The sequence below is a fragment of the Protopterus annectens genome, chromosome 3.part0 (assembly GCF_019279795.1).
Source record: "Protopterus annectens isolate FY-2018-M chromosome 3.part0, PAN1.0, whole genome shotgun sequence".
Taxonomy (NCBI): Eukaryota; Metazoa; Chordata; order Ceratodontiformes; family Protopteridae; genus Protopterus; species Protopterus annectens.
In genome coordinates this window covers 905,395,991-905,423,412 of record NC_056731.1, presented here as the reverse complement: position 1 = coordinate 905,423,412, position 27,422 = coordinate 905,395,991, and the positions used below count along the sequence as shown (strand labels likewise).

General features: G+C 41.6%; 1 protein-coding gene across 1 annotated transcript in view; it reads left to right on the top strand.

Annotated features, from left to right (window-relative positions):
* The window catches only part of SPIDR (scaffold protein involved in DNA repair), a 1,727,376-nt gene that overhangs the window by 742,036 nt on the left and 957,918 nt on the right, over nucleotides 1–27,422 (top strand). The window contains exon 3 of the mRNA XM_044065230.1: nucleotides 2,597–2,758. Coding sequence (XP_043921165.1) covers nucleotides 2,628–2,758 — 131 coding nt within the window. The 5' untranslated portion in view covers nucleotides 2,597–2,627. The remainder of the gene's footprint in view (nucleotides 1–2,596; nucleotides 2,759–27,422) is intronic.

Here is a 27,422-nt window from a genome sequence, read left to right as displayed (position 1 = left end):
GGAAAAGTACATCAGTAAAAATGATGTATAGAATACAAAAGTGTGTTCATGCAGTACAATGTTCACAACAAGGTTAGATAATCCAGTAACACGTTAAGTATTGTTAAGCACCAGTATGAGAAATTCTGTTTATTATACAGTTGAAGCTGAAATATTTTTATGCAGTATGGAGAAGTTATATGCACCATCTACAAGATATTCAAATGTTAAGGTAAGTGTGATGTACAGTTAAAGGGATCTAGAGATTTAAGACATTTTTTAAACAGTGAGAGAATATGGACTGCTTAAGTAATGTGGCCAGGAGCATAACAGTGGCATACAGCAATTTTCCAGAAGACTGTGTATTATAATATTTCATTGAGATAGGAGGAAATAGATTCATAGAGTTTTGGGCTGAGAATAGTATGCAGTGAAGTATCTTTGTGGGGTTAGTAGTAAGGGAAGGGAGCTGAATGGCCATGATTCCTGAAGTTGTTGGATGGGGGTTGTCATATTATTTTAGCTGCCAAGTGGGAGAATGTTTGGTTGTGTACAAGTCTGAATACTTGGGAGCATAATAGGAAGTCAGTTTGTTGCTTGACTTGGAGACATTTTGTTTTTTCTAGGGTTTTACAGTGGTATTCATGCTTGGGGGGGTGAAGAACCTGCAGAGTTTATTGGTGTTTGATTGTATGTATGTGACATTTGTCTTTAAAGCAAAAGTTGTGAAGGGGAGGTCGTATTCCAGTTTAGGCAGGAGGATGCCTATACTAATAGCTGATCTGGATGCCTTAGACAGAAATGGGGGCAGTTTGTTGGCCTAGAATAGCTGAGAGTAAACCTTTTCCCCGGTTTTGTTGAAATGGAGAGCAAATCTGCGCATCTGGACTCATGTATTTGAAAGTGTTAGGCAGTGTTGTTATGATCAAATATTTGTAACTAAAGGTGAGATTTGTGGAGCCTCTGTGTGGTACTAAAATCATGTTTTTTGTTATTTTGTGGATGGACTAAGTAGTAGGTTTTTGGTTTTAATCCATTGTATAAGGGAGAGGAAATCAGCTTGAAGTTCCTTTGAAGTACTGTGAGGGACTAATTTGACCAAAATAGAACCACAAGGAAGGTGATGATGGTCAAGGGGAGTTATTGACAAAGATGGACAATAGGATGCGAGGTAAGATAGAACCTTGTGGGACCTTTTCTGAAATTAGCTGATTGTGAGACTGAGGACTGGGCTTTGACAGTAAGATATTGGTTAAACAAATACGCTTGGAAACATGGACTAATATTTGGGTTAATTCCTATTTCAAGCAGGTGGTTTAAGAGGATTTTGTGATCCATTAAATCGAAAGGTCAATAAAAATGGTGCCTGTCAGCTGACTTCTGTTCTTGCCTTGAAGGATTTCATCTGAGAGAGTCCAAAATGCTGTTATTGTACCTCATCCTTATCAAAAGCCATGTTTTTTGAAAGAAAGTTGTGTTTACTGATGTATTCTGTTAGTTGTGTGTTGAGGAGATTCTGTGGTATTTTTCCTTGGGTGGAGAGAATGGAAATCGATTGTAATGTGATGGTTTGGAGGGATTGGTTTGTTTTGGAAGTGAGTTTACAATTGCAGGTTTCCAGACTGAGGGCATAGTGTTTTGAGTCAGGCATAGGATGTTTGAGGGATGCAAATATAAAATCTCTGCAGTAGTTTATGAACCAGGGTTGCATGCTGTCTGATCTTGGGGGACTATACATTTGCATTTGTTCAGGTAGTGGTTCAGTGTCTCTGCTTTTGATGTGTTTAAAGTAGAACAACAGTGAGCTGTAGGGAGGAGGTTTGGGAGAATAGTGTTTGATATTGTACTGTCAGATACTAATGGGAGATGGTTGAATTCAGTGAGAAACCCAGGTGGTGTAAACTTTGTTATTAAACATTCTGACAAATCCTTGCATTTTATGGGTGTATGTTTATCAAGGTGTGATAACTGAGAAGAGTCATGTTTAACTTTTTTTTTTGCAGTAGAAGTTATTCTCTTGTTTTACTTGATTAATTATTAGCATTTTTAAAACTGTTTTGTATTGTTAGCCTTTCATAAATGATAATGAAGTGCCTTTATACCCGCAGAACACAGCTTTGTCAGAAGGTATCACAGGATAGGTTCTCAGGTTGAATATTAAATAATAAGTGTAAATAAGGTTAAGTGTAGCAGCAATTAATACCGCTTAACTTGTTCCTGCTCATTATAATCATATAGTGTGTTACTAAAAGGCACTGTGAAGGACTATATTTACATTGATCCATTTTGTGTTAGTTAACCTAATACGGAAGTAGTAGATAGTCCTTCTAAACTCGTAAAATGAGCTCATCTGCATAGCAGAAGGTATATACTGGTAAACTGTTATGTTTTCCAAATGGCTGTGAATGTTTTGACATCATATTAATTCATTTTTGAGTGAATTTTTAGAGTGACTGTTGTTTCCTCATTATTTTGTTTCCTTAATCCTGTGTGCTCTATTCATTGCATTATAATATATATATATATATATATATATATATATATATATATATATATATATATATATTCATTGTGCGTTCACTCATTGTTTGTTTTCTCTTTGTCTGTTGTACTGTAGGTTATGCTTCCTTGTTCAAGATACTTATGGTATGTTTAGTGAAGTGCAGTTCCAGAACTATGGCTTACCCGAGGAAGGCCTAGAACAGTACAGCAAGAAATGGGAAGGGAAATGTTGCTGTCTCTTGGGAATGAAGGTCTTACAGAGAACTACAAGAGGAAGGTAAGAATTTAATAACAATATGAGCTCAGAAATATATCTATATGTTGCCATTAGCAGAGATTTCCTCTTTGCTGCAAATACATCACTTCAGTCTCCGTGTGGGAAAAACATTCTAAATGCATTCATTCATTTATTCGACTGACGCACAGTCACTGATGCCCAGCATCTGCTTTTAATTTCAGTGGTGTGGAATAAGATGCTGTCTTCACTGGAAACTTATGATGCATTGTAATTTTAGCTTGTATTAAAGGAGCTATGACTCCATTCATAAAAACATGTGGTTTCTGAATGTCAGCACCCAAGATAGTTGTGGTAGAATGCTTATGTAATTAGTGTGAAAACAAAAATACTCATTAAGTAGAAGAAATGGTTGCAATTCAATTACTTAAAAGTAGAGCAGCTGAGAGATCATGCTTAAAAGCCTACAATTCAGCGTATTCAGTGGAAATGTATTGTGTTGCTATGCTTGCGTCCCAGAATGCTGATGTTAGTTAGCTAGGGAAAAAGCTTCCTGTAACTATACCAGCCAGTTATAGAATGTCCCACAGAAGAAAATGTAAGAATTGTTTTCATACTGATAATATGTTGACGGCAAAGATCTAGAGTGCAGCATTCCCAACAATTAGGACTGTGACTGGAATCAGAAATTTAACAGGAGCTTAGCAGCTTGAAAGTGACAGATTTAAATTGTGTTTTAAGCTGTGTATTTTGTAGTTATTTTAATTTTTATGCCTAGCATTTGTATAAAACTGTGTTTATTTTTCCCTTTGTGTAAAACTGCAACTATGAGTTTTGACAGCAGATGGGGACTACCTGGTCCATCTTTTGCTCAATACCTGTTCCATCCTTTGCTCTCTTCCCTGCCAGTCACTTTAATAATTAACCACAGTCTCCCAATTTTTTTAACCATCTTCATGGAAAGAATCTAAAGTAATACTATTTTTAAGACCTGTGACAAGAAAAACATTGAATTCTTCAGACGTATCTCTGTACTCTGCTCTTTGTCCAGAGTTCTTGAAAAGGCAGTAATGACTAACAGACTACTTTACAACTCAGAACAAAGTCACAAGCACACAGTATGTATTTCACACTAGTAGTGGCACCCAGTTATCTTTATTCAAAATAATAAACCATATTGCCTTTCGTTATGACAGAAGTTTAATTGCTTCAGCTGTTCTTAGATTTCTCAAAAGCTTTTGATGTTGTTAATCACAGAATTCTACTATACAGATTTAAACACATTGGTTGTTATTTAACAGTCTTAAACTGGTTTAAAAGCTATCTAAAATATAGAAACTAAACAGCAGCATGGGAAAATTGCCTGTATCACATAGTCATCTATAACACAGGGCTCCATTCTAGGGTGTTTACCACCTTCACTTAATGACAAGAATCTTCACAGCTTTCTTAATGCCCTTTGGTATGTTTTTTATCAGTAATCCATGACTAAGTGTGGGTAATGCAGGATTTACCTCCCCCTCCCAGTTTAGAATTTTTTTTAGAATATCCAATTATTTCTTATTTTTGGATTGCTGTTTATAAAATCGGTGCTTTTCTGGCTAATCATCGAGGACTGAAGTTAGTAAATGAGGGGAGATGTACATTTGGGGTTGCCATGGAACTGACTGTGTAAGTGTTACCAGCAGTGGAAGGCTGTGGGTACATTCGTTTTTTTTTTTTCTTTATATATTATTGCAAATTGCTCCATAGAGCAGACTATTAGTTAATGACTTTACTTTTTTTAAGATAGTTTGAATTCTCTGTTTATCAGTGCGGAGAAAGTAAATTAAAATGCTTCCCCCTATAGGGAAGAAAAAGCATGCAAATTTATCTTTCTGATGGCAATGTGGTGCATATTACATTAGAAAGACCTGGCTCCTTTCTATTGGTACATGCGTGATTTATAACAGGAATGCCAATTAACATGCTCATTTTTCAATAGTAATAAACCTTTATTGTATAGGTTCATAGGTTCATATTAGGCTAACAACTACCTAGCCATGCAACTGAATTGCACCTCATGATCTTTTAGCACAAGAAATCTAGACAAAGCCTAAAATAATAGGGGCAGATTTTAAATATTGCTTTTATAAACTTATAAAGTTGATAGAGTAACAGGTTTTGCATTGACTTCTATTTTTTAACGAATGTAAGGTCTAAAACTCAAATGTGTCTTATTATTTAGTCACTTCAATCATCAGTAATTTGTCAGAAAAGCACACATTTTATGAGGAACAGACCAAAAATATGAGGTAAAAATCTGACATTCTGCAAAAATCTGTAGAGTTAAGAGGTATGCACCCAAACCAATTCTGTCCCAGAGTTTCTTGGACATCTGTATGGAGGGGTATGTTAGTAAAGAGGTAGGCAAGGGTTATGTGTGGGGGGGTATGTTAGCTGGGGATTAATTTACTTACTGTCAACCTCTGTCCATCAGAGACGCGAGGGTCAGGCCGGGAGTGAATTTGTAAATTTGCGATTTCCTATAATTTCTAGGAATTGTACCCCTCACTGTTATTTAATTAGTTGTACATTCTGGTCAGTGTACGTATTTGACTCGTACAATTCTAGTCAGAATTCTAATCGTGTAATAATGCAGATGTTCTACGTGTTTCACTATTGCAGTCATCACACTTGGGTTATCTGCCTGCAGGTAGCCCTCAGTCGGCCTGAATACCGGAGTCCTGGGATTACTGAGTTGGATGCTGTCGCTTCTTCCATGACGTCAGGTCGTCAGGGGTATAAACCAGGCAGCCAACGCCATTACAGCAGTCTTTCTTGCCGAAAAGGAGCCTGAAGCAAAAGCAGTTCGCAAGTGCTGGTCGGCCACTACCTGAAATTTTCGTTTTTCAAGTTTCAAACCTGAAGTCTTCTAAAGCTAAGTACCCCGTTGGGGATTCTTTTTTCTTGCTCTAACCGATGTCAGAAAAAGTTAACAATTGTCTTGCCTGTGGAAAGCAAATACCTCACAGAGATTTTCATTCTTATTGCGTCACCTGTTTAGGCCCACACCACGACATGCCTCACTGTCAGTTTTGTGCCTTGTTTAACGCCCGAACCATTTATCGTCGGGCTGTTTTTGTCACTAAATTCTTTCGCTCTCGTTCTCTGTATTCCAAAATGGCTTCGGTAAGCCATCCGACTACCGATCTTCTGAAAAAGCGCAAAGATAAAAACAGAGACAGACTGCATAGGTCAAAAACTGCCAATGACACATCTGTTAAGCTAGACTCCAGTCCACCAGTACTCAGTGAGACGCCTTTGCAGCCCTTGAAGCCCGCTTCTGCAGATTCGCAGGCCTCTGCTGAGACTCATTTGGAGTCTGGTATGCCGCGAGATGCTTCTTCGACTATGGAACCTGCAGATGTCTCTACCTTGGATGGGTATGGAGCTGCTGCACAGGCACTGGCTTCTGAGGGTGTATTCCGACCTACCGATATTCACATTAAACCGACAACTTCTTTTTTAGCTAAAACTACCAAGTTTCTCAGGCCCAGAGTACGCACTATGCCTAGAAAACTGATGACCAAAGTGCATGCTCAAGCTCCCATGCCTCAAAAACAAATGCTTAGAATGGCTGAAGACGTTATCACCCTAATTATGGGAAGTCAGCCTTCCCCTGCTAAGAGACCAAGAATTGAGTTTCTTTCTGATTCTACAGACCAGGAGTCCAATGACTCTGACCCTTCTGATTACCAAGACATACCCTTATCTATCTCTGAGGATTCAGATGCAGAGGAATCCATTCCCTCTGCCTCCCCTCCAGAGGATTTTTCTTTTAGTGAAACCTTGCATAGTTTAAGAGAGAATTTCCGCTGGGAATGCCAGGTCCAATAAGAGACTCAGAGAATTTTTAGTGTTCCCTCAGTACAGGCCCCTAGCTATACCCCCTGTCCTGGATGTTGTAGAAGATGTCTTTATGGAATCCAGTCTTACTCCAGACACTTTACCACCAGCCCCTAGAAAACCTGACAGGTATTACAGAGTACCCAATTCTCACAAATTTCTCTTTAAGAATCCTACTGTGGATCCAGAGACCATTTCCCAGGGGCCTAAAGGTATTAAGGCTACTATATCCAAAAACCCTGCTCCTTCAGACAAGGATTCCAGAGCTTTAGACAGATGGGGTAAGAAGGTATATACCTCTGCAACTCTTGCCATCAGGGCATTCAGTTGCCAGTTTCATATGTTGAAGTACCAGAAGCATATTATGGAATAAATTAAACAAAAAATGGTGTTACTTCCAGATTGTGCAGAAAATAAAGATTTACAAGAGTTAATGCATTCTGCAAACCAAGTTAGTAAGCATACTGTGCAGTGTGGCTTTGATGCCCTAGAAGCATCTTGCAGGGCTGCAGTCACTGGATCTGTACTGAGAAGGCATGCTTGGCTAAAGGAACAAACCTTGCCAGACCATGTCAAATCAAAATTACTAGACTCTCCTTTAAACCAGGACCGTTTGTTTGGCACCAAAGGAGGAGAGATTCTTAAAGAGATGGAAGAAAAAGCTAATCTATGCATACTGTTAAAGAATTCTTACATGTGCAGCCATCTAGATTCAGTAGGCATTGGCCTACAAAAAACTGGCCCTTTCCAGCCCCCTACAGGCCTTCTCAGTCCAAACCCAGGGGAACCAGACCGCCAAGACTGCAGTCTCAGGGTATGCAGAGATCTAAACAATGGAGTACTCCCACCTCAAAAACAGAGAGTGGCAAGCCACCCCCTTATGGTAAAAGTTCACAATGACTTGTCAGTTATCCTCCCCAGCCCTGCCCATATACTTGTACCCCTAGGAGGAAAACTTGCCCTTTATGCCAAAAACTGGATGTCCATTACTCAGGACTGATGGCTTCTAAACATTGTACCCCAGGGGCACAGATTCTACTTCCATTCCCTGCCAACCCCAAGCAGGTTTCTAGACCTTTCTCCAAACCAGTGGGCAGAGGCTCAAAAGCAAGTACTTTCCCTACTTAATATCAGGGCTATTCAACCTGTTTCAGTAGAACAAAGGGGACAGGGTTTTTACTCCAGACTGTTCCTGGTGCCCAGAAAAGAGGGCTCTTGGTGCCCAATCCTGGATCTATCAATTCTCAACACCTTTCTGATGGTCCCAAAGTTCAAAATGCTAAACCTGCAACAACTTCTCCCTATGCTAGCCAAGGATGCCTGGCTAGTCACCCTAGACTTAAAAGAAGCCTATCTACACATCCCCATAAGGGAGTCTTGCAGGAGATACCTCCGCTTCAGGGCAGGCTGTATGCATTATCAGTACTCTGCACTTCCCTTTGGCTTATCTACTGTGCCCAGAGTATTCACAAAGGGCCTGGCTCCAGCCATTACATACTGCAGGCAGAGAAATATCCAAATTTTCCCATACCTGGACGATTGCCTGATTCAGGCGGATAGTCAGGAATTACTACTTCAACACCTGGCATTTGTAAAAAGACTCCTATCTTCATTGGGGTACACCATCAACGAAAAGAAATCACAACTGGTGCCCAGTCAAAAAAATGTATTCCTGGGAGCAAGCTTGAACACAACTTCCCAGATGGCCTTTCTCACTCCAGAAAAACAGATCTATTTGAATAACTACTTCAAACACATGGCCACCAAACCCCAGCTATCTGCAAGGGAAATACTGCAAGCCCTAGGGTTCATGGCCTCATGCATTCTGCTAATTCCATATGCAAGACTGCATACGAGGAAACTTCAGTAGTACTTAAAAAGTCTTTGGTGCCAACATTCTCAGGACCTGGAAACAGTCATTCCGATCATTCCTTGTCTAAGGGCAGAGTTCCTTTGGTGGGCAGAAGCATGCAACCATAACAAGGGACTGCCTTTCACTCAACCCCTCGCCGCCCAAACCCTGACTACAGATGCATCAGACAATGCATGGGGGACTCACATGGCAGGCAAATGCATTCAGGGAAAGTGGAGCCCAGGACAAATTCTCTTGCACATCAGTCAAAAAGAGATGTTAGCTGTACAGTATGCTCTGACAACCTTCAAATAACTAATCCTTCCAGGACAGCTGCTGATAAAAACAGACAATACCACAGTTATGTGGTACATAAACAAGCAGGGAGGAACCCATTCTTACTCACTCTGCAGGTTAGCCATGGCCCTGTGGAACACAGCCTTGAGCAACCAAGTGCATCTGCAAGCTTAGTTCCTGCCAGGCAAACAGAATTCACTGGCAGATGACTTAAGCAGAAATCTCCTGGACCCACACAAGTGGAAATTGGAGCCCAACACCTTCAACCTTCTAATCCAGAGATGGGGGGACACCCGGGCTGGACCTCTTTGCCTCCCCAGTGAACCACATGTTGAGCAAAGTTTGCACCAGGAACCCACACAGCAGGGCCTGGAAAGTGGATGCCTTATCCTTCAAATGGGAAAAACCTCTCAATTTATGCCTTTCCCCCTCCTCTCAAAGGTACTACTCAAGATCAGACAGGACAGCCCAAGGGCAATTCTTATTGCCTCAGGTTGGCCACACCAGTACTGGTACCCACTCTTACACAGTCTGACAACAGTGTCACCCTGGCACCTTCATCAGACACCTTCCTTGCTGTCTCAGCAGGAGGGACAGATTTTGCATCCACAGCTGCAAACCCTAAACCTTGCAGCCTGGCTTATCCCCTGAATACTCCACCAGCAACTCTCAGCAAGCAGGTGCTGAATGTCATTCTTGAGGCCAGAAGGCCTAGTACTAGAAAATCCTGTGCTGAAAAGTAGAAAAGATATTGCTCTTGGAGTCAGTCTCAAGGAAAGTACACAGCTGTGTCCTCCTTACCTCAAATCCTTGATTACCTAGCAGAGCTACTCCACAGAGGCCTATCCTCCTCCTCCATTAAGATTCATGCCTCTGCCATCTCAGCTCATTATAATACTGAGCCACCTCTGTTCTCTCACCCTCTCATCAAACAGTTTCTGAGAGGGGCTAACAACTTAAGGCCCCCTAGAAGAGCACCCATTCCTGCCTGGGACCTTATCTTTGTACTGGAAAAGCTCACGCTCCCCCTTTTTGAACCTGCAGAGTTAAAGTTCCTTTCTTGGAAAACAGCCTTGCTTTTAGCCATAACCTCAGCTAGAAGAGTGTCTGAGTTACAGGCAGTAATGGCTGTTGAACCCTTCATTATTTTCCATGCTGACAGGGTTTCCCTCAGGACTTAACCCTTCCTTTATGCCTAAGGTGGTCTCCAGTGTGGCTCTAAACCAAGCCATCCATTTGCCAACCTTCTTCCCTAGTCCGCAAAATAAAGGGGAGAGGATCCTGCACTCCTTAGACGTGCACAGACAGCTCAGGTTCTACCTTGACAGGACTAAACCTTTCAGAAAATCTGACTAACTGCTAGTCAGCTTTGCTACAGGGGCAGAGGGCAAGGTCATTTCAAAGCAAACCCTTTTCCAAATGGATAGCACACTGCATCTATTTCTGCTACAAGCACCATGGAAAACCTACCCCACAGGGGATCAGAACACATTCCACTAGGGCTACTTCCACCTCTACAGCATTTCTCAGGGGAGTCCCTACCAGGGACATTCTGGAAGTTGCAACCTGGAGTTCTGTACACACCTTCACCAAGCATTACCACTTACCTATTTTTTCTAAATCCAGAGCTGGATTTGCAGTCTTACAAGGCCTGCTACCCAGGCCTAACTCCTCTTGAATGCCTCTACTCTTCCTCAGCTTTGGGAATCAACCCAAGTGTGATGACTGTAACAGTGAAACACAAAGAACATAGTACAGTTGTGTACACTTACCATTAATGTAGATGTTTGAGTATATTCACTGTTGCCGTCCTGGTTTCCCTCCCTCCAGCCCCCTGTTTTTCTCTATCCATTCTACCTGTCCTCTATGTGGCCATTTTTTATGGCAGAGGTATTTACTTTTTACTGGTGGTGTTCCACACCATATACTAGCTTCCTATTTGGGGGGGGGGGGTCCTGACATCTGGGGCAAGAAAAACTGATGTAATGGTGTTGGCTGCCTGTTTTATACCACTAACAACCTGACATCATGGAAGAAGCGACAGCATCCGACACAGAAATCCCAAGACTCTGGTATTCAGGCCGTCTGAGGGCTACATGCAGGCAGATAACCCAAGTGTGATGACTGCAACAGTGAATACACTCGAACATCTACATTTATGGTAAGTGTACACAACTGTACTTTTGTAATCTTAAAATTTTTTCCCATAACAGAATTTAAATTTATTGCCCTCACATTAAGTACAGCCTTAGCAGAGTTTCTGAATTATTTTATATGAATAAATGCTTTTACTGTCACAGTAATACTCTTAATGTAGATTTTTCTGACTTTTCTTATTAGTATCATACTTTTGTATTCATAAACTGAAGTTGCTGTAGACAGGTGTTTCCCTTAGGCTATAGAACTAGCTCCACAGGAGCAATTCCACAGGGATTAGCAGCTTGTTTTTTAACTTCTTTCTTCCTATCTGTTTGTCTGTCTATTTCAGTTTGATAACCAGACAAGTGAATTGGTTGACGGATCCTTTTCAGCCACGACCCAGGCACCTTGGTGCAAGACACGAACAGAACATTTTACAGAGACTAAAGAATACACAGAGCTATACATAGTACAGTAACAAAACAGAGACAATACATTTTTGTCATTTACAAATATAAATGCAAGTGGTATTATTACTTAAAGTATGTACCATTACAGTAGGCTACAAAGTGAGTTAGCCATTACTGAAGCAGGAGCATTTGATGCCCTTAAACAGCTGTTCTTTTAGTTTGTTTCTCAGTAACTGAAGTGTCTCTTGCCATATCATTTCTGCAAGTAGCCAATTCCAAACAGATGGGTCTAGCCTAGAGACAACTCTTTCTCCTGTGGCGATTTTAAAATTTATTTATTTATTTTATTTTACATTTGTTAACCGGGCTAGTCCATCTGGATTGTATGTCCATTTTCAGTGGAGGCCCGAGGAGATAATCTCCATTTGTGAACACAGAGATACAGTAAAGACATCACAATATCATACAAAACTTTTTTTTTGATGATGATGAAAATAAAGATGCTGCTGTCTTCTTGGCTATCTCTAAGTATGTAGTTAGGCTGCTTAATTTGCAATTTTGTTTTTGGATGAATCAGTGTCCCATTTTTAACAGCTTATAGATCTGAGAGTTAAATAAAAATGTGTCTGTCTCATTTACAGGCAGCAGTTTCAGTGCTATAGAATTTCACAGCAGTAAGTTTGGGATTTTTGCAAGGGGAACAGATCTGTGGATTTTACTTGTAGTAATTTGTATTTTTACATATGTTTGAGCTGTATTATACGGTTACAACAAGGATCTTGTATTCGATTTTACATTTAAGCACATTTTTAGTTAAGTAGCTTTAAGGGTGATGTGGTATGAGGTTCCATAGCATAGTTGTAGTTGACGGGATGTTTTTTTAAAAGGAACTGCATTCAAATTTGGTATTTTTAAAAACATTGTTTAGGTAACACATTCTTCTGTTTATTTTTTTCAAAATGTATTTTTTTCTACAAAACAAGTTTTCTTTTTTCAGGTGTACCCTTCATCAGTGTTCACTGGTAAAAGAGTTCAAAATCTTAACTACACATCATGTATATCAGTAATTTTCCAAGTCAGGCTGCTTTCAAATCTGAGATTTATAAGTATATCAAAATGTTACAAAGTTAAATTCTAAACCTCAGTTTTGCATCTCAGAGTTAAGTCTGAGAAACAATTCAAAGCATGAGACAGCCACCTGGACTCAGACCTGTCTGCACTATAAACATAAAGTTAACTTCTAGTGTTTCACACTTTCATTTTCATTTTATTATACAGCCAATTTCAGCAGAAGGACTACATGTTCATCTTTTAACTCAGCAGTATATTTTAACTATTACTTTTGCTTCTATAAGTGCATTCTGAATATCTATCACATGACACACATACACAGTCCATACCTCTCAACTGTCCAGATTTTCACAGAATGTCCTGATTTTTGCCTCAAAATTTTGGTCTGTGCCTCCTAAAATTTGTGATTTTCTGGCAAATCACTGGGATGATCTGAGTAATTAAATTGTTAAATAATGACACACATTTGAGTTTCAGACTCCATATCCTTTAGAAATTGCATTTTAACACAAACCTTATTATTCCAGATACTTTTTTAAGTTTATTAAAGCAACTGTTACAATATGTCCCTATTTTTGGGCCTTTGTCCCCCCCATTGTCAGGCTTTGTCCAGATTTCTTGGGCTAAGTGGTTGAGATGTATGACACACGCATTTCTAATTTCATTACAATATAATAGCCTGAAGTCCATTGCCAGAAAACTGAATCTCAGACAGGAAAAGTACATCCCAACTTCTCTGCTGTAATCAGCCACAGCATTCCATTGATTTATATCTTAAAATCAGCTGAGGTACCTCTTAAAGTTCTTAGTTCTTCGAAGACCTCCTATGTAAGGCATGTAGTCAGAATGGCCAACTGACTGACACCTTCAGTTACCCCATAGCAGATATACAGTGTGATGGACAGGGGCAATAGGCTTTTTCTTTCGCACTACTTTTGAGCCAGTAGTCAGGGACTTAGGGACACAAACAGATAGTAATCTAGCCTTTGATCATCACATGTCTACAGTGGTGAGGAAATCATTCTATGTTGTGCAACTTATAAACAAAGGTATGGCATTTAAGTCCAAGGAAGTCATTGTTCCACTGTATTCAGCATTCATGAGACCTATCATTGAGTACAAAGTGCCCCATTTAGTATGTACCTAACCAGAATACAGGGCGCAAGTAAAATGTCCTATGCAGAACGTCTCAAGGCCCTATCTCTATATTCTGTCTCCTACAGGCTTTTGAGGGGAGATCTATGCCTGGCATACAGGGCATTGTCAGACTCCACTCTGATGGACCTCCTGCATCTCCACAAAACAAACAGCACCAGAATTACCCGTTCTAAAGACTTAAACATTGCCTGTGATATAAATAGGACCTGCCGGAGAGATAGGTATGCATCCCAGAGACTGACTACCCCATGTATGGGACAGGCTTCCCATCCTTGTGAAGCAGAGTTCCTCCCTAACCCAATTCAAGCTCAACTTGGACAATTGGATGTGAAACCGGAAATTCATCCCTGGTTTGGCACATATGTCTCTAATGAACACAGATAACCTGTGTATGGTTCATCTTCCAGACCCATGCTTACACTTATCAAGGGTATCAGAACTTGTCAGAGATTTGGCATGCACAGCTAGGCTTAAAAAGGCCCTTGTGGTCATTAGCCTAGTAAACACCTATGAACCTATCAACTGCTACAGTGCTTACATAATCACACCACTAACAATGCAAGGTATTCATCTTATATGGATATACGTCTCGTCATAGGAGTATGCAGCTTGATCGATAGAAAGACAGAACTTAAAGGACCTATATCTCAGTTGACTGCATTTTTTCTGGTATAACTGGGATAGGAGTCAAACTTACATATTTGCCATAAATTCTGTGTGTAGTCATAAAATAACCCAGCTGAGAAAAATGGCTCTGATTCCATGCCATCTATCCCCTTCATGACTATAGAATGTTTCAGGGTGACATGGTAGGACAAACTTATATTTCTCCAATGACCTTGGAAGACCACTATATCTTTTCCTACATGTGAATTTTTATGAGGCATTCCACAGAACTTAAGGTATTAGATGGTCTCTTACAGCATAGGATATCACTGGTAGATGTAAAACAGGAATAGTTGTAATTTCAGACAGTGAAGTAGTATAAAATTATGTAGAATAAATTGAATACACACTTGGCTGACTTACAGCATGCACTTTATCTCTATTTGAGGGTGAGTAAAACTATAAGAACTTATATGTGGCTTCACCACATTACTTAATGGCTTTCTCTTTCATTCTTGGAGACATATTCTACCATATTAATCTTTCATTACATATTTTGGGTCTGTCGCATTTAAAAAATAAACTTGGCAACCACTTCCCTTTACACTTTGCTGTAGCTGGCAACTTGCCTTAAATGAATTGCTGAACCATAGTATTTTAAAGCAACAGAAAGCATGTTTGTGTTTTTTTGTTTATACTATTTGATGTGTTATAAGACTTGTAAAGGCAGTCTGGACTCTTGGGTTGTAACTAACTACAAGAATTTTAGTAATGCCATTTTTTTTTTAATTTTTATTTATTCATCTTGGTGTTTTTGGGCCGTTTTATACTACCCAGGGAGGCAAGGCACTGGGTAGCAGTAGCAGGAACAGCACAGAAGACTTTTTTACACTGACCTGGGTACAGTCTATAACAGAAGATCTGATATTGTTAATCCTTGTGCATTCCTTACGCATGGGTATCAGTTCTGAGCTCGGAACCGAGCTGGCCATTTTCCAAGCTCATGTTCGCTTCAAACTCTTGAGCTAAACTCTTACCCACAATCCTCCTCTCCCTATTACCTCAGATTTCGTTTGCCTCGTTGCCATTCGGTCGTGTCAAGTTACTTCTCTTGAGCTAAGTACATTCAATTGTTGTTTAATAGTTTTACAGATTACTTTTCTGTCAGGAAAGTTCATATTTTATTGTCTCTTACCCTATCGCATCTAGCGTTCATAATTTCTTCAGGTTTTTCTCCTTCTTTCTTTACCACTTTTACCACAAGGTATTCTCTCTCTACCATCGTTGGTAATCCTTTTCCCTTTTCTCTCATACCTTCGGGGGTACTCTCTTGTACCATTGCTGGTACCTTCTCTATTAAGTAATTTGCTGTCATGGCAGATAAGAAAGGTAGTCCGGGGTTTAAGAGGTGTTCTGATTGTGGACACAAACTGCCAACTTCTGATGCACACTCTTTGTGTGTTTATTGTTTGGGAGCTTCCCGTTTATCTGTTGACCCACCCTGTACTATTTGTGAGAACTTTTCTAATAGAACCTTGTTGGAAAGGAAAAACAAGCTGTTACTGAAGGGACTTCTAAAATCTCCCTTTTCAGAGGCTATTTCTGGGTCGGAGGCCTCAACCCCTCCTAGAGCCCATAAGAAAACTTTGGATGTTCCTACTAAGGCTAAATCTTTGCCTTCATCCCCGGCTGGGGACTCCCACCAACCAAAACCTAAAAAGGCTAAAGTTTCAGCTCCGGAGCTCTCTCAGTCAGCCCCAGTGCTTTTGGTGCCTAGACCTTTGGCACCGAGGCCTTCGGCTCCATTAGTGATTTTGGCTCTGTCTTCTCCTGCAGCCTTCTATATATTGGCACTGAGGGAATCCTCAGTTCAGACCATTACTACTGTATCAGCACCGACCGTTCAGTCGGCGTAGACCTTGACCGTGTCGGCTCCAAGATCTTCCTCGGAAACGACACCTTTATTGTTGACTCCAGTTTTGTCGGTTCCAGCTTCAGCACCGATCCCTGTGTCGGTGCAGACCATAACCTCGGCACCGACGACTTCTTTGTTGCAGACAACAGTAGTCCAGTCTCTCTCGGCACCAATGTCCTCAGTGCGGTCATATGAGATGGGCACCTAGTCTGCCTCTTCTGTGGACAGGCTTGTTTCTCCCTCAGTCTCTATGAGGTCCACTAGAAGCCTTTCCGAACATGATGTGTTGCGTCTTGTGGACCAGGTACTCTTGGCCAGAGGTATCCCTCCCCTCTGGAACTATCCTTCCTTGGGACGTGATCACCCATCTCCAAAGACCCCTTCTTATTCTCCTCCTTCATTGCCTTTGAAGTCCATGGATGTAGCACAGTCTTCCCATTCTGCGGTTCCCTTTATGGATCTCACTAAGGAACCGCAGTTGCCTTCGTGGCAGGAAAGTTTTGCTACGACCCAGGATGTCAGTTGTGACACACACAGTTTGCTGCTCCACAGCCATCCAGGGACTCCAGGTCGGCAGGCTGAGCAACTTAGTGGAGGGGTGACCCGTGTCCTAGACATGCACTCCTCTTCCAGTGGACCAGCTGTCCAACTGATGGAGAAGGCTTTCGCTGCTGCTGGTGATTCCGGACTGTCTAGACCTCCGCCCTCCTCTGGTACACTGGTTTCACAAGTTGCACCTAGTGGATACCGGGTGCAGGAGCCGCAGGACATATTCCCTCAGGAATCCCCTTTTCTGCTGTCTTCTCCAGCTTCTCCCGCTGAGGAGGTCCACCGGAAAAGTTTGTGTAAGAGGAAGCACATGGACTCCACAGGGGAGTCCCTCACTGAAGACACAGATTTCGATGAGGGTGAAGGATCCCCTCGGTCACCCTCTGAGGTACCTTTGCTGATATCCTCAAAATCCTGAAACAGAGAGGTGACTGTCAGTCCTCTAATCCGACCTCTGAGGAGTCTGTGTTCCTGCAGGCTTTTTGCGCCCGGCCCCCTACCTCCTGGGTTACTCCACCTGACGATGAACTTGTCCGGCTCATCGTGCAGCATGCTTGGAAGGCTCCTGATACCATCAAAGCTATTCCTCGGAGGCCAGATAAGATCTTGCTGGTTCGGATCCCCATTGGTCCAAAGGTCTTCCTGTGGATGCTTTGGTGGGAGCGACTGCAACAAAAAAAGGATCTGGCAGAAGAAGAAAGCCAGACTGTCCATCCGCCTAACAAAGAGTCCCGGGCCCTGGACAGGATAGGGAAGCGCACCTTTGCTTCAGCAACCTTTGCTGTCAGATCTCTGAATTATATGGCACATTTTACCAGACTTCAGAGGGTCTGGTTGCTGAGCTCTCTGAAACCTTGGCTGGTGCCGTGTCTGATGAGGTCCGTGACAAAGTGGCCTCTCAGCTGGCCACCATTGAATCTATATCTAACTCCTCTATGCGATTGATATCTCCCACATCAGAAGGAGCAGCTAGAGCAGCGGGTTCAGCTGCGGTCTTGCGACTACACGCCTGGATGCACTTGTGCAACTTCGCGGAACCCTTTAAGTCTTCCTTTCTTAATGCCCCCATTGAGGCCTCTTCGTTGTTTGGGCCCAAAGTTAAAAGCACACTGGCCAGATGTGAACAGGATGGTAAGACCCTTTCTACCATAGGTGTCCGATATTCTTCCCCTCAACGGGCTTTTTCCCGAAACCAAAAGAGTGGGAAGATATGGGTCAAGAAATCTCAGGGCCCTTTCCGTGACACACAGACCGAGTTCTCCCCCAGAGGCAGAGGGGGAAACTCACAGGGAAGACGCTCCTTTTGGGGCAGAGGGGGTCCGTGTAACCAGGGTTCCAGGGATTCTTTCCCTGGTCAATCCTACCAGCGCTTCTGAAGAGCGGCCCAACTCCTTTCCTCTGGAGGTGGTTGGGGGACATTTCTCCTTGTACCCTTCTTCCTGGCTAAACATCACCACCGATTCTTGGGTACAAAGGATTATAACCAGAGGTTATCATATCCCCTTCGATCTTTGTCCCGTCCCTTCAAAAAATCTTCCCAACGTTCCACCCAGTCAAAGGGAAGAAGCAGCACTAGAGATAGAAAAGCTCCCAAGAAAAAGTCATCCAAATAGTCTCTCCAGACCAGATAGGATCCAGATTCTACTCAAGCCTATTTTTGGTGCTAAAGAAAACCGGGGACTGGAGACCAATTTTGAATCTCAGTGTATTGAACAAGCTTGTGAGAGTACAAAAATTCCGGATGGTCACAATACAGTCTATCCTCCCGCTTTTGGAAAACGATGATTGATGTGCTCTATAGATCTTCAAGATGCCTGCTACCACATAAAGGTGGACAGGCCATCAAGAAGATTTCTGCCCTTCCGTGCAGGAGCCAGTCACTACCATTTCAGAGTACTGCCCTTCGGACTCTCTACAGCCCCCGGAGTGTTCACAAAGTGCATGGCAGTTGTCACAGCTCACTTGCGACTTCAAGGATTCCAGGTGTTTCCATACCTAGACGACTGGCTCATTTCCGCCCCCACCAGACATCTACTGGAAAAAGCCCTGGCATACTCTCTCCTCAAATGCTAGGCATAACCATAAACTGGCAAAAATCCAATCTCACCCCACCTCAGTCGACAGAATTCTTAGGGGTTATCTTGGACACAGAAAACTGCAGAGCTGCTATTCCAGAGCACAGAATTCTAAAGATAAAGCAACAACTAATTCCAATCCTTTCACAGGAAAAATCCACGGCTCACTCGGTTCTACAGCTGTTGGGTTCCATGGCAGCCTCCATCACCATTGTTCCCCTGGCCAGGTTTCACTTGAGGCTTCTACAATGGCTACTGCTCACCCAATGGTATCCTTTTCAGCATCCTCTTTAAGCCATGATTCGAGTAAACCACAGGTGCAAACAGGATTTAAATTGGTGGCTGACACAATCTCTCACAATGGTCTCACCCCTTCTCCCCCCCCAGCAACCCAAGGCCACAGTGACCACGGATGCCTCCCTGATGGGGTGGGGGGACTATGTCAGGGACAGACAGTCCAAGGCACTTGGTCCGAACTGGAGGCCCATCTGCATATAAATGTTCGAGAGCTGAGGGCAGTACTTCTGATGTTGCAAGCATTCCATCCCCTGCTGCCGCCTGGGACAATTGTGATTCAGTCAGACAACATGGAGGTGGTCTGGTACATCAACAAGCAAGGTGGAACCAAATCTTACCCCCTTTGTCGAGAGGTCATGAGGATATGGCAGTGGGTGATGGCTACCAACCGTTTTCTTCTAGCAACGCACATCCCCGGGAGTTCCAACATCATAGCAGACAGACTCAGCAGGTGCATTCTTCAACCTCACGAATGGTCCCTGAATCCCTTGATAGCGGCGGAGATCTTCCACTGCTAGGGCCGTCCTTGCTGCGACCTGTTTGCATCCCCGACCAACTACAAATGCAGCAACTACTTCGCCCTGATTCCCCCTCCGGGATAGTCACCCAGGGACGCTCTAGTCCACAACTGGCCCTCGGGTCTTCTTTATGCATTCCCACCCTTTCCCCTCATTCCCTACTTTCTGAAGAAAGCCCGTCTGCGGTTGAAGAGCAAGGTGATCCTCATAGCACCATATTGGCCTCGACAGATTTGGTTCCCGTTCCTTTGGCCTCACCTACTAGATCGACCATGGATTCTCCATCCAACCCCGGAGTTGATCTCACATCCACAGAACCTGATTCATCCCAACTCGAACAGCCTGAAGCTCACGGCTTGGCTACTCTAATTCCCTTGATTGCCAGGCAGAATGATCTTTCTTTACCAGTACGTGATATTCTCATCGCTTCTCATAAGTCTTCCACTAGAATTACTTATCTGAGCAAGTGGAAAAGATTTACCTGTTGGCTGAAAGATAAACAAGTAGACCTCTTTTCAGCACCAGTGTCGGTAATACTAGAGCATCTGGCCGACCTGTTTCAATCGGGTCTATTGGCCTCTACCATTAGAGTTCATTTGGCTGCAATTTCTAATTTTCATGAGGGTGTCCAAGATTCCTCTCTTATGTCCCATAAATTGTGCAAGACCTTCATAAAAGGTGTGAATCACCTGAAGCCATCTTTTAGAGAACCTATTCAACCATGGGATTTATCATTAGTTCTACAAGCTCTGACAATGTCACCTTTCGAACCAGCCTCTTCTTGCGACCTCAAGTATTTGTCATGGAAAACCTTGTGTTTTGGCCGCCATTACCTCTGCCAGACGTATTTCTGAGCTTCAAGCTTTATGTATCAAGAGTCCATACTTGATTTTTCATAGAGATAGAGTGTCTCTGAGATCTAATCCGTCATTTGTTCCTAAAGTGATCTCTGAAATGTCCATTAATCAAGCCATTGCATTGCCAGTTTTTTTCCTAATCATTCAAACAGAGGAGAGTATTGCCTACATACTCTAGATATACACAGGCAAATCCGGTTTAACTTAAACAGGACTAAACCTTTTCGTAAATCTGACCAGTTATTTTTGGCCTTTTCTGGACCTAGATTAGGATCTGCTGTTGCTAAGGTCACATTAGCTAGATGGTTGAAGGACTGTGTGACCTTTATTTATACACAACGTAATATCTCGTTGCCTACTACCATGAAAGCTCATTCAACAAGGTCGGTGTCAACTTTTGCTGCCTTCCATGCCAGAGCTTCTTTACATGACATCTGTGCAGCTGCAACTTGGGCTACGCCTCATACCTTCATCAATTATTACAAATTGGATTTGGCCTCCAAGGGAAGAGCATCTTTCGGTTCTGTGGTGCTCAGGAATGTCCTTCCATGAGAGCCTCCCAGGAATAGAGGTAGCTGGGGACTCTGTCCCATGCGTAAGGAATGAATGAGGATTAAAAATATCAGATAAAGACGTTATGTCTTACCATAACGTTCCATCTGTATTGTTGATCCTCATTCAGTCATTACGACCCTCCCTCCTTCCCCCTCCTGTGGTTTCTAGTGGATCTCACCATCCGGTTCTCTTAGGTTATTTTGACCAGAGGTAGCCTCTACCTTCTTTGACTCGGAACCGATACCCATGCATAATGACTGAACGAGGGTCAACAATACAGATGAAACGTTATGGTAAGACATAACTTCTTTTTATTTTGCATCAACCTTTGTATTGTTATACACATCTAAGTGTTTTACATTTTCTAACTAAAGGATCTCTCATTAAACGTTTTACTGTCATACATATCTCATAATGTTCTTTATTAGTTACAGTGCTCAATTAATTTAACTTATGTTAGAACATTAGTATTTCTACTAAATTCTTTAGTTGTATATTTATGCATATTCTGTTTAGAATGAAGGCATCACTTGAAGAAGCTGCCACTTTTCCTACACACAATAATGACTGTGTAGATATTTTCTAGGCATGCCTTTTGTTTTTCCAGACACTGCACCCTGAGCCATTACTACATTCTATAATAGGAGCTCAAAAATATAGCTCACAGAGGAAGGAATAAACATTAATCTTTTAGTTAGGTCAAGTATATATGCAGTAATTGGTGCTATGGTCCATTTCTAAATGCATTTAAAACAATGATTAATAACTATTTTGTTTTGGGAATCTTGCAGAACTTATCTGACTTTTCTCTTACTGTCACTTTCTCTGTTTCCCTAGATTTTCTGTTCTTTTCTGCTGTAGCCTTAGCATTTGCCTAAAATGAATGATTTTCCTGGTTATGGCAAATTCCATGTATTTTAACTAGCCCGTATGGAAGTAATTTCAGATCTTTTGTGCTGGCATATTTTCATTTTAGTGTTATTTTTATCACATGCTTTTTGCATGGTCTCAACCAGTTTAGCAGACTGATATTGCCCTGCTGTACATGGATAAATCTAGCCTAGATGCAAAAGCTAAACAGTCAAGAAGCCCATTGAATGTACCTTATAAGTGATACTGGGAAATGGTTTTATAATTGATATGAGATGGTAATGCTCAAGCCTTTTTAACCTTTCAGAGTTCTGATTGTTTTTTAAGGCTAAGAATGCTTCAGCATTTTCAGATTTGTTGCAGTTAATTGTCTTTATTTGCATGTTTTTTATTACTTATTTCTTTGGTCTACAGACCCAGCTCTGTTTCAGTCTTTCCTGATCATTGATGATGTCAGCAGACTAATGAATACTATGTTCACTGATAAATAATTTGCAGCCAGACATGAAGTTTTGGCATTAATATGACTACATGCATGGGGCTTATTCTTAGTGAGGGAGGCACATGTCCTTGTCCAGTTTACTATATTAGTATTGTGCTGTTATAGCAGCAGATTTTAGGTGGCACTGCTGCAGAAGATTGTGGTCTTCTGGATAGAAAGACTGTTCACTTTTCTGTACTCTAGAGGCCAAGGATAGAAGTGCTACTTTACTGTACTCATTACTTTTTTTAGAATCTTTAAATGTTACAGAAATGTTGGCTGTGAACATGCCTGGAAAGCCTTAAATCAACCCTGGTCCCCAGCACCTCTGCATGTTTTCACAGACAGCACCATAATGATGTGGTACATGAGCTAATAAGGTATTACTAGATCTTACCTTGTCTGCACATTTGATGCGGTAGCCTGGGAGATAGCAGCTCAACTCATTTGACTCCTCAGGCTTCTTAAATTTTCTCAGAGCAAAAAATTAATTGCAAGTAAGCTCAACAGGACAAGGACAGACCCAACAAATACGGAATCTTCACTCTGGGATCATCTAAGGATTGACCAAACTGTGGGGAACACACACAGGTCTGTTTGCCTCCTTTCAGAACAGACAACTAAAGAAATTTTGCTCCAGGACCCTTGTTAATAGGCCTGGAAGACACATGTTTTTCTCTTTCTCATTAATGGGAATGTTCTTATATACTTTTCCATCCTTTCTATTGATAGTAAATGTTTTTCTGAATATCCAGATGGACTGCAAAAGAAATTGTGATAGTGACTCCTTTTTGGCCTAGGTAACAGTGGTTCTCATTTCTATAAAGTTGAGCCAAGGGAAGTTACTTCAAGCTTCCCCACAGACTGGATTTATTCAGACAAAAGTGGGGTTGTTTGACACACCCCATCCTGAAAAGTCTTCAACTGCCTGCCTGCCTTTTAGGCAGTCTTTTTTGGGGGACATGCAGCAGGTAATAGAAGAGACAAAAAAAAAACATGTATATGCAAGTACAAAAAAATGTTCTAGCTGGTGCCAGTACAAGAACCAGAACCCCCTTCGGGCCCGGCTGCCTCTGGTTCTTGATTATCTGTGTATTGTCTCTACTTTCTTATTCCTCTGTCTGTGTGCAGTGTTGTCCCAATTTTGCTTGTTTGCTGTTTGACCCCCACCCCCTTATAACCATACCGAAGTTAAATCGGTGTTGCATAAACTCCCACCTAGGAAACAGGTGACTTTTGCTGTGAATATTGGTTGCAGTGCTTTTTTTTTTGTTTTTAGTATTTTTTTGACTGGTTACAGTTGTTTTTTTTTTTTTTTTTTTTTTTATTTTATGCCTAAGTGGTCACAGAGTTTACTTTAAACCATATTATCCATTTCCCTGTCTTCTTTCCTGAACCCAAGAATAAGGGAGAAAAGATTATTCTCATTCTGGATGTCCATAGGCAGCTGAGATACTACCTAGACAAAACTCAAACCTTCAGGACAGCTGTTCAGCTGTTAGTATTCTATGAACTCATAAACAAAGACATTGGTAACCTCCAAACTCTGGATCCCACCCAGTTCGGGTTTATGAAAGGCAGATCATGCCTCCTGAACCTGATCGAATTCTTTGAGGCAGTCACCAAAGCCGTAGATGAGGGTAAAGTGGTTCACACGGCCTATCTTGACCTCGCCAAGGCTTTTGACACCATCCCCCATTCTGGAATTATAGCTAAACTCAATAAACTAGGCATAAATCCCTACGTCACAAGATGGGTTGCCAACTGGCTCACTGACAGAACCCACACTGTAAAAGTTGCAGACTCCAAATCTGACCTCAAACCAGTGACAAGTGGAGTACCACAGGGTTCCATCCTGGGACCGCTCCTGTTTGGTATCTACTTCTCTGAAGTACAGGCTAACACAGATGGCCTCTGGCTAATGAAGTTCGCAGATGACTGCAAGCTAGGAGCCATAGTCAAGTCCCCAAATGATGTGAACATCCTACAGAAGGCCATCTCTGAGACAGATGCCTGGTGTCAGAGCCATGGCCTCAAGCTCAATGCCAAAACGTGCAGTGTCATCCCCTTTGGTAAAAACTCTGTACCCATAAACTACCACATAGGCAGCAATCTACTTAACACCGAATGCGTGATAAGAGACCTTGGGACCCAAGTGGACAGTAGTCTCTCCTTTGATAGTCACATCGCCACAGTAGTCAGGAAGTCCTTCTACATGGCACACCTCATCATAAAAGGGTTCTCGTCCAGGAAAAAAGAGGTCATCGTTACCCTCTACTCATCACTCATTAGACCCATTATAGAATACAACGCCCCTTTTGGAATGTACCTCACAAGACATCTGCAGCAGCTGGAAAGGCCACAGAAGTACCTCACAAAGAGGATTACTAGACTCAAACAAATGCCCTACACTGACCGCCTCAAAAAACTCCAGCTTTACTCCGTAGCATATCGCCTACTCAGAGGTGATCTCTGCCTAACATATAAAGCTATGTCAAACCCAGAGCTGTTGTACATGCTGCACCTAAAGAAATCCCAATCCCTCTGAGCTACATGCTCTAGGGACCTAAACCTTGCCACCACAATAAACAGGACATGCTGGAGGGATAGATTCCTATCCCAGAGACTTCTCATACTCTGGAACAGGCTACCCATCTATGTCAAGCAAAGTTCTTCATTAGCACTCTTCAAAAAAAATCGTGATGAGTGGATGGGAAATAGGAAATACACCCCGGGGATCACTTCTGTGTCTCTGCTCATCAGTGGCACAGGAAAATAACTTTCTTGGGTGGCTAAGCCAGGGAACCTTGTTGGCTAGGCTTATGTTGGTCCTTGGGCCGATAGCCTAGTACCTACCTATGAACCTATGAAACTGAGAGAAAAGGGAAAACAGTATCAACACAGACTATTTCTAGGTGTTGCCTCATGCTGTTGCTTTTTGTTATACTCATCAAAGTAGGCCACTTCCAAGCAAGGCTAGAGCCCATTACACAAGGACTTTGCATTCTTTGGGGACTTTGTCTAAAGTGTAAGACTCTGAATGTTTTCTGTGTTTCTTTACAGAGCATTGCATCTGGATTCCTTTTCCAGGTCCATAAAAGGCTTCATTCAGTAGGACCATTCTTAATGGGCTCTTGGAATCTTACTTATTAGCCTCCTCCTTTTTTTTTTTTTGTTTTTTAAGCTATGGACGTCCACTCATGTATCTCGGGCTACTGCAGCATTGCTCTGTTTATTGAACATAGTATATTTTTTGAGTAATCTTACCATAACAGTAGATGATCTAATAGATCACTGTTGGATTAGCTGCCCCTCCATCCAGCCTCCTTCTTTTGGCTTTTTTTTTTTGCCAGGGTATGGATGTATGCACCCTTTTGTATATAGTTTACTGTTGGGTTTCTGTTTTAGCATTGTTCTTTCAGGGCTGTTGCCTCCCTTCCTAGGCAAAAAAGTGCTTTGTGCTCCAACTGTCTTTCTGTGGATCCCCCTCAAACTTCTGACAGTTGGACTGCATGGAAGGCACCATTAAACTTTCTGAAGCTAGACAGTCATGAGAGGTAGGACCCATATATCTTAGGCTACTGCAACAGTGATATGATAGAACATCTAGTGTTATGCTAAGTTTACTTAAGCAACTGTACTTTCTCAGTCCCTCTAATTTTAAAGGATTTTTCTAATGATCCCGGAGAGAGACATTATTGTGCCACTTTACACTTCAGGGGTCACACCTATTATTAGGGTGCTGAATATTATAAAATTCAAATAAGCCACCTGAAAAGAACTGAAAGGGTACAACAATTTTTAATTACAAAAATGCAATGTTTTGTATTTGTGTGCATTACTGCATATCAGTAAGTGAATATGAATTACTGTAATATGAGAAAATCCATTATACTGAATTAACTTCAGCCGTTAGCTAATGAGGTACAGTTTAGGGGAAGTTGCAGTTTTTTGTTAAAAAAAGTCCTGACGATTCTTCTGATGATACATATTTTAAAGACACACAACTCTCAACCTTCAGTCTCCAAAATGAGGACCACTACCTCTCATAATGTGGAACAAATGGGCAAAATGTGGAACACTTACTAACAGATTCAACTAAGAAGGTGATAGGTGGTTAAAATGTGATATTTTTAATTATAGAATAATTATTTTAATGAAATAATATGATACATCTCTATTCCCCATGGATATCAATTAAAAAATTTCTAACTGAATGTGTGACAGACCCTTTCAATGTGGAATTTCGAAGAGCATGAAATCTTTAAGACTGCAAATGAACATTCCTCATAATGAGGTACACTTGCAAGGTATGTAAAGACGTAGACAGTGCCATGTTGCTTATTTTTATATTTCAGTGCTAGGGAGGCCAGCTGGGCTAGTCCAAAAAGATTGATCTGGATTAATTTGTGTGGACAGATCCAAGTTTTGTGATTCAAACTGCCATAGGAATACATCTCTTTTTGATTTCAACAAGACAGCAGTTTCTGGCAAACTGCATACTGATAAACATTTGCCAGTAGTGAAAACCTTTAAACTTTTCTCTGAATTGGTAAACTGGAAATTGCAATTTGGAAAGTGGAAGCAAACAGGTCTGAAGCAAATCATACTAGTAAACTGCCTGCAGCATTGGAAACACTTCATTGCCTGAACCACACATGTATTTATGATAGCTAGACTTCAGTGAAAAATAGTAAATCAGTACCTCTGTTGATTTATGAGGAAGTCCCATACCTCTCAACCTCTTAGTGTAAGAAATCTGGACAAAGCCTGACATAATGCAAGGAGAAAGGTCCAAAAGTAGGGACAGATTTGAAATATTGCTCCTATAAACTTAGAAAATTGATAGAATAACAGGGTTTGTATTCATATGTATTTTATGAAGGATTTGAACTCTGAAACTCAAATTTATGTCATTATTTTATGACTTCATTCTACAGATCATCCAATTGTCTGGCCAGAAAACCACAAATGTTATGAGGAACAGACCAAAAATATGAGGTGAAAATCTGGACAGTTGGGAGGTATGGGAAGTCCTGATTTAAATTTTCAGTCACTGCACTCCCACCCCCATACTCGGCATCTAATCTTTGTAGTAGTTAGAACATGCAGATTTGTTTGACATCTTTACGCACAATCAGCTGCACTTTTAAACCATCAATTACTTA